The sequence below is a fragment of the Eumetopias jubatus genome, unplaced genomic scaffold, assembly GCF_037043125.1.
Source record: "Eumetopias jubatus isolate StellerSeaLion01/CBP00866 unplaced genomic scaffold, mEumJub1_p1.0 scaffold_15, whole genome shotgun sequence".
In the NCBI taxonomy this organism is placed as follows: domain Eukaryota; kingdom Metazoa; phylum Chordata; class Mammalia; order Carnivora; family Otariidae; genus Eumetopias; species Eumetopias jubatus.
This window is the reverse complement of record NW_028274821.1, coordinates 67,064,429-67,079,440: the sequence shown is the minus strand read 5'-3', so window position 1 is coordinate 67,079,440 and position 15,012 is coordinate 67,064,429. Positions and strand designations below refer to the sequence as shown.

At 37.3% G+C, this 15,012-nt stretch overlaps 1 protein-coding gene across 1 annotated transcript; it reads right to left on the bottom strand.

Annotated features, from left to right (window-relative positions):
- Window positions 1–280: 280 nt before the first annotated feature.
- On the bottom strand, window positions 281–2,497 carry LOC114213452 (uncharacterized; the record flags this gene model as incomplete). The annotated part of the gene is made up of 1 exon (XM_028108658.2): window positions 281–2,497. A coding segment is annotated over one exon (2,217 nt), but the record flags the coding sequence as incomplete, so codon positions are not given.
- Between the last annotated feature and the right edge of the window lie 12,515 nt (window positions 2,498–15,012).

Here is a 15,012-nt window from a genome sequence, read left to right as displayed (position 1 = left end):
GTGGTGTTTGCAACTTTTGGCAGATAATCTTTATACTTAAATCTAGGAACTAAAAAATCAGCCAAATATTTTAAGAATTCAGTTCATAAGGAAAAAAAGCAGACTGAAATAATATTTACATTTATGGCCAATTTAATAATATGCATTTGTCTCTACAGGAAGCCTTAAATTTAATTCATCAGGCTTTTAGTTCCAGTTACAAAGCAATGGGATGAATCCTTTCCAGGTTAATAATACTTTCAAAGACCCTGGTGGCTAGTTGAATAGACTGATTTGCCTTTCAAAACAATTTGCATCCTTGTGTTTCTGATACTTTGTCTCCTTTATGTTCATTCTTGGCCCAGTAACATTTCTGAAGGCCTGAATTCTTTTTCTTTTGGATTTGCCTCCTGCAGGAAGGTGCACACTCAGAAAGACTACTCCTTTGCCTTATATCATTCAGATCCCCGACTTCATCATTGACTTCCTTTGTGGTTTTTTTATCTAGACACTGGCATTTGTTTTTTCTGTGCCTAACTGCTCTGGTTTTGCCACCTCTCGGAACGGTAGTTTTTTGCCTCATCTCTTGTTTACTTGAGGATCTGTGTTTCTCAATCTGTAGGCACGTGAGACTGTTGCAGTGGCTTCCAGGTTGGGAAGTACTCTCGCTTTTAGAAGAACACTTGGGGCTCTTCCTAGAAGTTGAAGGAAGTTTCACATATTGGACTGTGGTCGAAGATGCCCTTCCACAGTTGGATTCATAACGACGCACATTCTTTTCTTTAGAGTGGTCACAGCATATATTTTGGATGAAGCATTCACTTGTGTGACTTCCTCTCAGAGAGGGATTATTTGAATCTCTGCTTAAAGATCTCTTTGTAAGCCCAACACACCAAGATTTCGATCTGTGAGTACTGGACCTTGACTGTCTTTGGATTCTTCTACTGAAATGTGAACCAGCTTCTGCAAATTGGGAGGACTCTTTGCCCTTCAATCTCTTTTTTCTGACAGAGCTCAGTTTCCTACTATTTCTCTTAGAAGAAAGAGCAGTTTCTGAAATGCAACTCCAAGACGGATCCCTCTTTCTGGTTTTGCAACTTAGCAGGGATCTTTCTCTGGGCAATCTTCTTTGAAAAATCTTCAGTGACGAATCTGAGTATGTATTTTTTTCCACTTCTTTTTTCTGGAAATTGATCTGCTGGTCAGGGCTCAAAATCCTTTCTTCTCTTAGACTGTACTGAGATGGCTGCCCCTGATTAAAATTTGCTGGGGAAATGAAAGTATGTGCAGTTGTTTCACTCTTTCCCAGATCCTGGACATGACCAGGAAACAACTTTATCTCTTCCATTTTCCTCTCTTGAACTTTTTTTTTGCAAGTCAGTATGCTTGGGCCCCTTTCCGTTGGTGTAGTATAATTCAGGAATATATTAGTAGAAGTTGTGCCTTTTTGATCTCCTGATTCTGGTTTGTCTTTGATCCAATCATGGATTTTGCTTGCTGTTTTATGATTGAGTAGTGGGATTTCAGATTTCTTCAAGGAGGAGTTACCATTTGGAAATGGTTTTAAGCCAGACAGAGGCTTCTGCTCATTATTCCGTTGATCCTGGGTATTTCTAGACTGCCTTGTATCGTGTTGAGATGCCAGTAGAGCCTGATCCTTAGACAAAGGGAAAACAGAAGCTGATGCTATGGACTTCTTTTTTATCCATGGTGAAACAGAAGGACATTGATAGATGGCTTGTTGGTCATAGGTTTCCATGTTATAAGGTGAATGAACAAAACTGATAAACTCATGCAGAAAATGGTGGGTGTGTTGTTGGAGATAAGGTTCCAGTAGGTGAATGAAGGACTCACTGTCCAGATCACATTCTGTCATATGATGGAGAATGGTGGATAGGATATTCTTCACCGTATAGCCATAATCTCCATAAACAGCTGTTAGTTCCCGTTTCAGCCAGGGGACCAGCCGGTGTAGACAACCAGGGTTTCTCTTGAAATAATTAGCTGACAAGTGCTTTTCAAGTCTGTAGCCTTGGACATGTGTCACCCAAATTCCAGAATAATACAGAGCTCTTCTGAATTTCATTACCACCTGATCTCTAAAGTGGCCTACGGACGTGGAGTTTGGCTGGAACTTCCCACTATCCCCAAACTCCCTCAGTAATTCCTGGACAGTCAACTCTTTCAGTGGTCTGATTTTCCTTGTAACGCTCTCAGGGTTCAGACTGAGATGGTTATTTTGAGAAGACTCTACATAGCTTTCCTCCTCTGAGGGAAGAAACCCTGATTCTTCTTTGGTGTCATTCTCTGGCCTAGTGGAACAACACTGAGAAGGAAAGCACTGCACACCAGAAGAAAGCATGGATTTCTTTCTTGATCTTGAATATAAAGAGTTGTTACTACTCTTGTTGAAACAGGGATTCCAATCAGGCTCATTCTGAGTACTCTCCAAGCAGTTAGGACACTCACAGTCAGATGAGAAATCAAATGGCATTGCCCTGAAAAGATTATATTTCAGTTACACATGAGAAAAATTGGTTCAAATCAAGTCCTCATATGGCATGAAAAATATCTATTAAAAACATTTCATGCATATTTCTGTAATATGATTTGTCTCTCCATGGAATAAATTCTAGAACAAGGTTAAGAAACAAACTATTCCCTCAAATTAATAATAATATACTCAATAAAACCCATTAGAGAAAGTCAATGAGGATTCAGGCACAGGCACACTGATTTTTTCTTTCTCAAATTAATTGTTGCAAATACTGAAAAGCAAATTGGAAATACCAAAATTCATTACATTCTTTAACTTAGCAATTCTAATTCTAGAGATTTAATCTAGATATACAAATCTACAAATATATGCATGTTGACTGTTTTGGGATTTTCTTTGTAATAACAAAAAACTGAAAACAACATAAATATCCATTAATAGAGAACTTGCTAGATGATGGTTTATCCATAGTATTTATTTGGTAGCTGTTGATTTAAAAAAGGCAAACCTATATGTACAATATGAGAAGATGGCTGAATATATTGTTAAATGAAAATGTTTATATAGAAGTATTTTAGACTTTTATAAAATTTTAGAGAGTAATCATTTCTGGCAGTATTGTGAACCTTGAAAAATTCACTAGGAATAACAAAATAATACTAGCTATTATTCGTAAATAAAGCTAATTATAAATATATCAAAGTTGAGTAAATTAGTAAAATTCTGAGAGGAAAAAAAATTAAATAGGAATCCAGAGAGGGAAGTGACACCACTTAGGTACCCAAGTCTGGTGTCCATGAGCTTCAGTTCTGATGGTCAGCACTGATAGCTACAGATGACAGGAGACAAAGAATGGACTCTGTCCAAGGGTCAATGTCTAAAAGGAAGCCTCTCTGTATAAGTCTATATACCTGAATGTCTATACTCTCACTGAAAAGGTAAATTAGGGAAAAAGAAAAAAAAAAGCACCCACACAAGAGTCAGCAGGAAATCCTACCTGAGATTGTATAACCAGAAGCAATTAGTATGTCTACAGAGTAAATTCCATTGGTTTTCCTAAAAACCTCAAAAGGATCATTTATTTTGAAGTTGGTAGTGACCCCAGGCAATTGGCAGAAGCAAACATAACATTCTCCCTGTAGAAGCAGAACTTAAACCCAGGTCTGGGTTTAAATGACAAATTTCCCCTAAATGAGTTCACAATCAAAAATCACTAACAAACAAGAAATTAGCCATTATAAGCATGAATCCATAGAAATAACAGGGAGCAAAGTTGGATCCTACAAGAATCAGAAAATAAAATGAGTACACAGGATGCACTTAACTGTCATCCTTTCTCGTGGGGCTTCAAGCTATGCTTTCCAAAGGTAATGCTTTCACTAAGTCTTCATTCATCTTGGAAAAACAAAAATAACAGAATTATGTTATTTAGCAAATTTACCTCCTAGAGATCTGGAGTTGTCCACACTCATTTGAGCCTTAGCTGCTATTTTGTTTGCCTTAGAGACAGAATTTAGAACACTAGACAAGTTCTGCTGTGGACTGGGGAGAGACAACTCCAAGTTTTCCATAGAGTTTGGCATCTTATATTTCCCAGCATGTTCCAAGTTATGTTAAGATGCAAGCCCTGAATAAAATAGGATTCAAATCCATGACTTAGAGGTTGCCGAGAACTCTTTAATTTCTAATAGATTTTCTAATCAGAGCCAACATTGTAACAAGTGATCTGACTCAGAAGAGAGCAGGAGCAGTAAGGGGAACATAGGTTTTCCTAATGAATAAATTCTTCAAAAGAATAGTTACTAGTCTAATATTAATATTTGGGTTTACATTTTTTAGTCAGAAAGTTGTCCCTTTCCCTTTAAATTCAAGATATGAATAAACTATTAGCATGTATGCAAGGTGATTAACCAACATTTTGGTTGTTTGTGTACAAAATTTGGGGCCCAAAATTATTAAAATGTTTTAGGGGACCTTTATTCATTATAGCTAAATACCAGTTAATACAGGCAACACAACTAGAAGGTCACTCAAAAGAAACTTTTTTTTGCTTACTCACTATTATACTACCTTCAAGTTTAGTCTTGTATACTAAGATTATTCAACTTCTCTCAGATCTAGGATAAAAACAATTTAGCTCATTAGATATCTGAGGGGTTTAATGAGCTACTTTGTGTTATGCCTGATACCTAATAGCAGTTCAACAGAACCCTCATTTTAGTGTTATTTTGAATCAATTTCATTACAGATCCCCAAGACAGTGCATCACCTTTTAAAAAGCCTGTGTTTTTATAATCCAAAATAAATACCATTTCTGATACCCTCATAAGTATATGGCAATACAGAACCACACATCCTCATAATCCTCATACCTATGTCAGCATTATATAGATGAAAGAATAGTATAGACATGAGTTCTTATTCTACTATTACGCTTGGCAAATTCACATACACTCCCTGAGTCTTGGATACTTATCTATAAAATGAGGTTTATAGAAAGACTCAAATGAGATAATAAATGTAAAAAGTACTTATTATTTACAAGAATAAATGTTTGGTAAACAAATGTTTGCTTTGGACAAGTCCAAAGAGGACTTTGGTCAAAATATGCCTTGCTAGGTTCCTCCCTGTCTACCATACCTAGTTTGTATTATACTATAGTTATCTCTGGTGATAGCTCCCCCTCCTAGAATTTTCATCAACAGAATAGTATATAACCTTAGGTCTGTTTAAAGACATTTTATATATATTGTTGATTCATTAACATTGAACTCAGAGCCAATAGCACTATAAATCATGCCTGAATGACACTAATCTAACACATGTATTTTCTTCATAAGGCACATTATGGGTTTTTTGCACTTAGACATTGTTTCAGCATTATACTTAGAGGTTATTTTAAACTGCAAATTTGCCCCCCAAAAGTAAGAAAATGCAAAAAAAAACCCCACAAAAATCCTGGCACTAAGTAAATTGTGAAAAGGAAATTTGTTTATAGTATGAAAGCTGAAACAAGAAGGCAGAGCATCATTTTGTTTGAATTTAGCTGGGAATTGTGAGTTGAGTGGCTCAAATTTCCCATGGCTTTCCCCATATCTATGAATGACCATGAAAATACTGTGAGGAATTCTTAATCTCAGGAAACAAACTGAGGGTTGCTGGAGTGGTGGGGGGTGGGAGGGATGGGAATGGCTGGGTGATAGACATGGGAGAGGGTATGTGCTATGGTGAGTGCTGTGAATTGTGTAAGACTGTTGAAGCACAGACCTGTACCTCTGAAACAAATAATACATTATATGTTAAAAAAAAAAAAAAAAGAAGATAGTGGGAAGGGAAAAATGAAAGGGAGAAATCGGAGGGGGAGAAAAACCATGAGAGACTATGGACTCTGAGAAACAAAGTGAGGGTTCTAGAGGGGAGGGGTGGGGGATGAGTTAGCCTGGTGATGGGTATTAAAGAGGGCACGTATTGAATGGAGCACTGGGTGTTATATGCAAACAACGAATCATGGAACACTACATCAAAAACTAATGATGTAATGTATGGTGATTAACATAACATAATAAAGTAAAATTTTTAAAAAAAGAAAATACTGTGAGCATTGATTTTAGAATTACAAATAAATTTTAGGGAGTAGGCAAACTCACAAATACAGAATCCACAAATAATAAGGATTCACTACATTTGTGGACAAGGTCAACTTCCACAGTGAGATACAAGAGAATTCTTTCTAACTTAATTCTCTTGATTCACTGGGAGAATAATGAAATCTCATCCCAACCTTGATATTTTCCTCTTTATATCTAACAACAGAACAGGTCTTCTCCTCCAAGGCATTCTCTTCACCAACACACAAATGGAACAGTGAGTAAAAATTCCTGAGTGCATGCTTTATTCCAGTTCTGTGTTCCTTTATGGTCCTTATTCTCCATATATCTAGAGATTTTCCAACTATCTTTCTGTTATTGATTTCTAGTTTAATTCCATTGTGGTCTAACAACATAATTTGTATGATTTCTTTTCTTTTAAATTTGTTAAGGTGTGTTTTATAAGCCAGAATGTGTTCTATCTTGGTAAATGTTTCAGTTGAACTTGAGAAGAATGTGTATTCTGTTGTTGAATAGAGTATTCTATAAATGTCGATTATATCAAGTTGATTGATAGTGTGGTTCAGATCAATTATATCCTCACTGATTTTTTGCCTGTTTCATCATCAGTTACTGAAAAAGTGGTGATATTAAAGTACCTAACTATAATAGTGCATTTGGCTTTTTCACCTTACAGTTCTATCAGTTTTTGTTTCATATACTTTGATACTCTATTGTTAGGTTCATGTCTTAGAGAACTGACACCTCCCCTTTTTTGTATTAAAACATTTGATTTTAAGTTTCAATATTTTAAGTATGTCAAAATCAGAATTTATTATAATTTTACTTTCCTGGTTTTAAAGGAAGACAAATTACAATATATACAAAATGTTCTTTTTGTCTTTTTTCGAAAGAGAATATTGTCATGTCTGATATTTTCTAATAATACAGTGACAATACTAAATATTTTTTAAAAGATTTTATTTATTTATTTGACACACAGAGAGAGAGAGAGAGAGCATGAGCAGGGGGTAGAAGCAAGGGGAGAGGAGAAGCAGGCTCTCTGTTGAGCAAAAGCCTGATATGGGACTGGATCCCAGGACTCTGGGATCATGACCTGAGCTGAAGGCAGATGCTTAACTGACTGAGCCACCTGGGCACCCCAATACTAAACATTTTTAAATATTAGCTCATTGAATATCTTTTTAAAGACTCTAGTGTAAATAATATTTTTTTGTTTTTATTTTAATTCTGATGAGTTAACATACAGTATTATATTAGTTCCAGGTGTACAATATAGTGATTCAACAATTCCATACATCACCAAGTGCTCATCATGACCAGCGCACTCCTTAATCTTTATCACCGGTTTAACTCAACGTCCCACCCTCCCCTCTGGAACCATCAGTTTGTTTTCTATAAGTAAAAGTCTGTTTCTCTCTCTCTCTCAATCTCTTTCCCTTTGCCCATTTGTTTTGTTTCTTAAATTACACTATGAGAGAAATCATATGGCATTTGTCTTTCTGTAACTGACTTATTTACCTAGCATTATACTGTTTAGTTCCATTCATGTTGTTCCAAATGGCAAGATTTCATTATTTTTTATGGCTGAGTAATATTCCATTGTATATATATATACCACATCTTCTTTATCCATTCATCAATAAATGGAAACTTGGACTGCTTCCATATCTTGGCTATTGTAAATAATGCTACCATAAACATAGGGGTGCAGGTATTCCTTTGAATTAGTGGGTATTTTTTTTTTTAATTATTCTTTGGGTCGTTTCCTGACTTGTTACTTTTAGCCATTCTAACTGGTATGAGGTGGTATCTCAGTGAGGTTTTGATTTGGATTTCCCTGATGCCAAGTAATGTTGAACACTTTTTCAAGTGTCTCTTGGCCATTTGGATGTCTTCTTTGGAAAAATGTCTGTTCATGTCTTCTGCCCATTTCTTGATTGGATTATTTGTTCTTTGGGTGTTGAGTTTGATAAGTTCTATATAGATTTTGGATACTAGCCCTTTATCTGATATGTCATTTGCAAATATCTTCTCCCATTCTGTTGGTTGTCTTTTGGTTTTGCTGAATGTTTCCTTTGCTATGCAAAAGGCTTTTATCTTGATGAAGTCCCAGTAGTTCATTTTTGTCCTTGCTTCCCTTGCCTTTGGTGATGTTTCTAGGGAAGAAGTTGCTGCAGCTGAGATAGAAGAGGTTGCTGCCTGTGTTCTCCTCAAGGATTTTGATGGGTTCCTATATCACATTTAGGTATTTCATCCATTTTGAGTCTGTTTTTGTGTGTGGTGTAGGGAAATGGTCCAGTTTCATTATTCTGCCTATAGCTGTCCAATTTTCCCAACACCATTTCTTGAAGAGACTGTCTTTTTTCCATTGGACATTCTTTCCTGCTTTGTCAAAGATTAGTTGACCATAGAGTTGAGGGTCCATTTCTGGGCTCTCGATTCTGTTCCATTGATCTATGTGTCTGTTTTTGTGCCAATACCATACTGTCTTGACGATGACAGCTTTGTAATAGAGCTGGAAGTCCGGAATTGTGATGCCGCCAGCTTTGCTTTTCTTTTTCAACATTCCTCTGGCTATTCGGGGTCTCTTCTGGTTCCATACAAATTTTAGGATTATTTGTTCCATTTCTTTGAAAAAAGTGGTTGGTATTTTGATGGGGATTGCATTGAATGTGTAGATTGCTCTAGGTAGCATAGGCATTTTCACACTATTTGTTCTTCCAATCCATGAGCATGGAACGTTTTTCCATTTCTTTGTGTCTTCCTCAATTTCTTTCATGAGTATTCTATAGTTTTCTGAGTATAGATTCTTTGCCTCTTTGGTTAGGTTTATTCCTAGGTATCTTATGGTTTTGGGTGCAATTGTAAATGGGATCCACTCCTTAATTTCTCTTTCTTCTGTCTTGTTGGTATATCGAAATGCCACTGATTTCTGTGCATTGATTTTATATCCTGCCACTTTACTGAATTCCTGCATGAGTTCTAGCAGTTTTGGGGTGGCGTCTTTTGGGTCTTCCACATAAAGTATCATATCATCTGCAAAGAGTGAGAGTTTGACTTCTTTGCCAATTTGGATGCATTTTATTTCTTTTTGTTGTCTGATTGGTGAGACTAGGACTTTTAGTACTATGTTCAATAGCAGTGGTAATAGTGGACATCCCTGCTGTGTTCCTGACCTTAGGGAGAAAGCTCTCAGTTTTTCCCCATTGAGAATGATATTCACTGTGGGTTTTTCATAGATGGCTTTTATGATATTGAGGTATGTATCTTCTATCCCCACACTCTGAAGAGTATTAATCAAGACAGGATGCTGTACTTTGTCAAATGCTTTTTCTGCATCAGTTGAGAGGATCATATGGTTCTTGTTTTTCTTTTATTAATGTATGGTATCACATTGATTGATTTGCTGATGTTGAACCAACCTTACAGCCCAGGAATAAATCCCACTTGGTCGTGGTGAATAATCCTTTTAATATACTGTTGGGTCTGATTGGTTAGTATTTTGGTGAGAATTTTTGCATCCATGTTCATCAGGGATATTAGTCTATAATTCTCCTTTTTGACTGGATGTTTGTCTGGTTTGGGGATCAAGGTAATGCTGGCTTCATAAAATGAGTTTGGAAGTTTTCCTTCCATTTCTATTTTTTTGGAACAGTTTGAGAAGGATAGGTATTAATTTTTCTTTAAATATTTGATAGAATTCCCCATCTGGACCTGGGCTCTTGTTTGTTGGGAGATTTTTGATTACTGCTTTAATTTCTTTACTGGTTATGGATCTGTTCAGGTTTTCTATTTCTTCCTGGTTCACTTTTGGTAGTTTATACATCTCTAGGAATGCATCCATTTCTTCCAGATTATCTAATTTGCTGGCATATAGTTGCTCATAATATGTTCTTATAATTGTTTGTATTTCTTTGGTGTTGGTTGTGATTTCTCTTTCTTTCATGATTTTATTTATCTGGGTCCTTTCTCTTTTCTTTTTGATAAGTCTGGCCAGGGGTTTATCAATCTTATTAATTCTTTCAAAGAACCAGCTCCTAGTTTCATTGATCTGTTCTACTGTTCTTTTGGTTTCTGATTCATTGATTTCTGCTGTGATCTCTATTATTTCTTTCTCCTGCTGGGTTTAGGCTTTCTTTGCTGTTCCTTCTCCAGCTCCTTTAGGTGTAGGTTTAGGTTGTGTATTTAAGATCTTTCTTTCTTCTTGAGGAAGGCTTGTATTGCTATATACTTTCCTCTTAGGACCATCTTTGCTGCATCCCAAAGATTTTGAACAGTTGTGTTTTCATTTTCATTTGTTCCATGATTTTTAATTTTTTTATTTTATTTAATTTTTAAAAATATTTTATTTATTTATTTGAGAGAGAGGATGAGATAGAGAGAGCATGAGAGGGGGGAGAGTCAGAGGGAGAAGCAGACTCTCTGCTCAGCAGGGAGCCCGATGCGGGACTCGATCCTGGGACTCCAGGATCATGACCTGAGCTGAAGGTGGTCGCTTAACCAACTGACCACCCAGGTACCCTGTTCCATGATTTTTTTAAATTCTTCTTTAATTTCGTGGTTGACTCATTCATTCTTTAGTAGGACACTCTTTAGCCTCCATGTATTTGAGTTCTTTCCGACTTTCCTCTTGTGATTGAGTTCTAGTTTCAAAGCATTGTGGTCTGAAAATATGCAGGGAATGATCCCAATCTTTTGGTACCAGTTGAGACCTGATTTGTGACCCAGGATGTGATCTATTACTGGAGAATGTTCCATGGGCACTAGAGAAGAATGTGTATTCTGTTGCTTTGGGATGAATGTTCTGAATATATCTCTGAAGTCCATTTGGTCCAGTGTGTCATTTAAAGTCTTTATTTCACTGCTGATCTTTTGCTTAGATGATCTATCCATTTCAGTGAGGGGGGTGTTAAAGTCCCCTACTATTATTGTATTGTTGTTGATGTATTTCTTTGCTTTTATTATTAATTGGCTTATATAATTGGCTGCTCCCATGTTAGGGCCATAGATATTTATAATTGTTAGATCTTCTTGTTGGATAGACCCTTTAAGAAGGTTGTAGTGTCCTTCCTCATCTCTTATTATAGTCTTTGGTTTAAAATCTAATTTGTCTGATATATGGATTGCCACCCCAGCTTTCTTTTGATGTCCATTACCATGGTAAATGGTTTTCCAGCCCCTCACTTTCAATCTGGAGGTATCTTTGGGTCTAAAATGAATCTCCTGCAGGCAGCATATTGATGGGTCTTGGTTTTTTGTTTGTTTGTTTGTTTGTTTGTTTGTTTGTTTTATCCAATCTGATACCCTGTGTCTTTTGATTGGGGCATTTAGCCCATTTCAGTCAGGGTAACTATTGAAAGATATGAATTCAGTGCCATTGTATTGCCTGTAAGGTGACTGTTACTGTATATTGTTTATGTTCCTTTCTGGTCTATGTTACCTTTAGGCTCTTTCTTTGCTTAGAGGACCCCTTTCAATATTTCTTGTAGGACTGGTTTGGTGTTTGCAAATTCTTTTAGTTTTTGTTTGTCCTGGAAGCTTTTTACCTCTCCTTCTATTTTCAATGATACCCTAGCTGGATATAGTATTCTTGGCTGCATATTTTTCTCATTTAGTGCTCTGAATATATTCCTGCCAGTCCTTTCTGGCCTGCCAGGTCTCTGTGGATAGGTCTGCTGCCAATCTAATGTTTCTACCATTGTAGGTTACAGACCTCTTGTCCCGAGCTGCTTTCAGGATTTTCTCTTTGTCTCTGAGACTCATAAGCTTTACTATTAGATGTCAGGGTGTTGACCTATTTTTATTGATTTTGAGGGGGGTTTTCTGTGCCTCCTGGATTTTGATGCCTGTTTCCTTCCCCAGATTAGGGAAGTTCTCTGCTGTAATTTGCTCCAATATACCTTCTGCCCCTCTAATATTGTTTCATCTAATGGTATCACTTATCTCTTGAATTCTGCCCTTGTGATCCAGTAGTTGTTTATCTCTCTTTTTCTCAGCTTCTTTATTCTCCATCATTTGGTCTTCTTTATCCCTAGTACTCTCTTCTGCCTCATTTATCCTAGCAGTTAGAGCCTCCATTTTTTATTGCACCTCATTAATAGCTTTTCTTATTTTGACTTGGTTAGATTTTATTTTATTTTATTTTTTATTTTTAAAGATTTTATTTATTTATTTGACAGAGAGAGACACAGCGAGAGAGGGAACACAAGCAGGGGCAGTGGGAGAGGGAGAAGCAGACCTCCTGCAGAGCAGGGAGCCCAATGTAGGGCTCAATCCCAGGACCCTGGGATCATGACCTGAGCTGAAGGCAGACAGTTGACGTCTGAGCCACCCAAGCGCCCCTTGTCTTGGTTAGATTTTAGTTCTTTTATTTCTCCAGAAAGGGATTCTCTAGTATTTTCCATGCTTTTTTCAAGCCCAGCTAGTATCTTTATAATCGTCATGCTGAACTCTAGTTCTGACATCTTACTAATGTCCATATTGATTAGGTCCCTGGCAGTCTGTACTGCCTCTTGTTCTTTTTCTTGAGGTGATTTTTTCCATCTTGTCATTTTGTCCAGAGGGGAATAGATGAATAAAAAAAAAAATTGCTAAAAGGGTAACAACCTTAAAAAAAAATATACACTAAACAAGTCAGAAGAGACCCGAAACTGGGGGGAAACTAAAGGGAAAGGAAAAAAAAAAAGAGAAGAAAAATATGATCAGGCTGGTGAATAGATCAGAGTCACACACTAGATTTTGGGTATATTTTGGTCTGTTAGATGAAACTGCCTCCCAAAATTTTAAAGAAAGAAAGAGTTATATATTAAATACAATGAAGGGATGGAATATGACTGTAAAGATGAAAGTTATAAAAGATTTTATAAAAGGAATTGATAAGATAAGAAGTTGGTTGAAAAAAGAAAAGAAAAATTAAAAAACAAAAAAGGGAAGAGAGTATGATCAGTCAGGAGATGAGAAACAAAGCCATACACTAGAGATTTAGGGTTATTGATCTGTTAGAAGAATCTGTATTCCAAAATTTTAAAGAGAGAAAAACTTATGTATATACAAAAAATAATGTTAACTACAATGAAGGGATAGAATATGACTCTAAAAATGAAAATTAAAAAAGATTTTTAAAAAAGAAATTGATAACATGGGTTGAAAAAGGGAAAAGGAAAATTCAAAAAAAAAAGAAAAAGAAAATTAAAAAAATTAACTTTGGAAAGTCTAAAGAACTGTGGGGGAAAACGCCATGAATTCTATGTGCTGTATTCCCCTAGTGCTGGCATTCTGCCATTCTCATTGATCGGTAAACTTGGTCTTGGCTGGCTTTTCTTGCTGATCTTCTGGGGGAGGGGCCTTTTGCCGTGGTTCCCAAATGTCTTTGCTGGAGGTGGAATTGCCCCACCCTTGCCGGTCTAGGCTAAGAAATCTGCTCGGGTTTGCTCTCGTGAGATTTTGTTCCCTGCAAGCTTTCCGTACAGCTTTGGAGGACTAGAGTGAAAAAGGCGGCCTCCCAATCTCCGCCCGGAAGGAGTTGAGAACTCGGAGCCCCACTCTTCAGTGGGCCCCCAGAGAAAAGCAGTCAATCACTCCTGTCTCCCTGGTCTCTGGCCGCATTCTGTGCTCACCAAGCCTGTGACCTAGCATTTCTATCTCTGGCAGATGACCCCATTTGGAGTCTCCAAACCCAGCAGATTCCTGCGGTGTGCTCCCGCGCCGCTCCTCCTCAGGGAGAAGGAGTCTCCCCAGATCTGCCGCTTTGTTGGGTCCCTGCTAGAAGAGTAGTGGCCTGACTGTGCTGCGGATCACAGTTTATGGCAACCCCAGCTTCCCTGCTCCAATACCTGGGAGCTCTGCTGCACTCAGGCACCCCTGGTCTTTCTGTGACCCCGAGGGTCCTGAGACCTCACCGTCCCGTGAGGGTTCCACCCCCCACTTAGCCACTGGAGCGACGTCCCTCAGTGGAGCCGACTTCTAAAAGTTCCAATTTTGTGCTCCATGGCTCTATCACTTGTCAGTAGCGGCTGATGGAGGCCCCCTCCCCCACCGTCTGTCTTCCCGAATATCACCTCGGATTCACTTCTCTGCACGTCCTACCTTCGAGAAAGTGGTCACTTTTCTGTTCAGAGAGTTGTTGCTATTCTTTTCTCCAATCTCCTGTTGAGTTTGTAGGTGTTCAGAATGGTTTGATTCCATTCTGGTTGAATTCTAGTTGAATTCCTGGGACCAGATGAAATTTAGGTCTCCTACTCCTCCACTATCTTGCTCCTCCCACACCTAATTGTATTTGTTTTTGGGGTTTGAGTTTTATTAGTTCTTTGTACATTTTTGATACTAACCTTTTATTGGAAGAGTCATTTCAAAATATCTTCTCCCATTCAGTAGATTGTCTTTTAGTTTTGTTGATTATTTGCTTTGCTGTGCAGAAGTTTTTATTTTGATGAATCCCAATAGTTTATTTTTGCTTCTGTTTCCCTTGCCTCAGGAGACATATCCCCAAAAAGAGTTGCTATGGCTGATGTCAAAGAGGTTACTGCCTGTGTTCTCTTCTAGGATTTCTGTAGTTTTAGGTCTCACATTTAGGTCTTTAATCCATTTTGAATTTTTTTTATATGGTGTAAGAAAGTGGTCCATTTTCTTTCTTTTGTTTTGCTGTCCAGTTTCCCAACACCATTTGTTGAAGAGACTGTCCTTTTCCAAATGGATATTCTTTCCTGCTTTGTTGAAGGTTAATTGGCCATAAAGTTGTGGGTTTACTTCTAGGTTTTCTATTCTGTTCTATTGATATGTGTCTGTTTTTATGCCAGTATTATATTGTTTTAATTACTACAGCTTTGTAATTTACCTTGAAATCCAGATGTGATGCCTCCAGCTTTGCTTTCCTTTTTAAAGCTGTGGCTATTTGGGGTCTTTTGGGTTTCCACACAAATTTTAGGA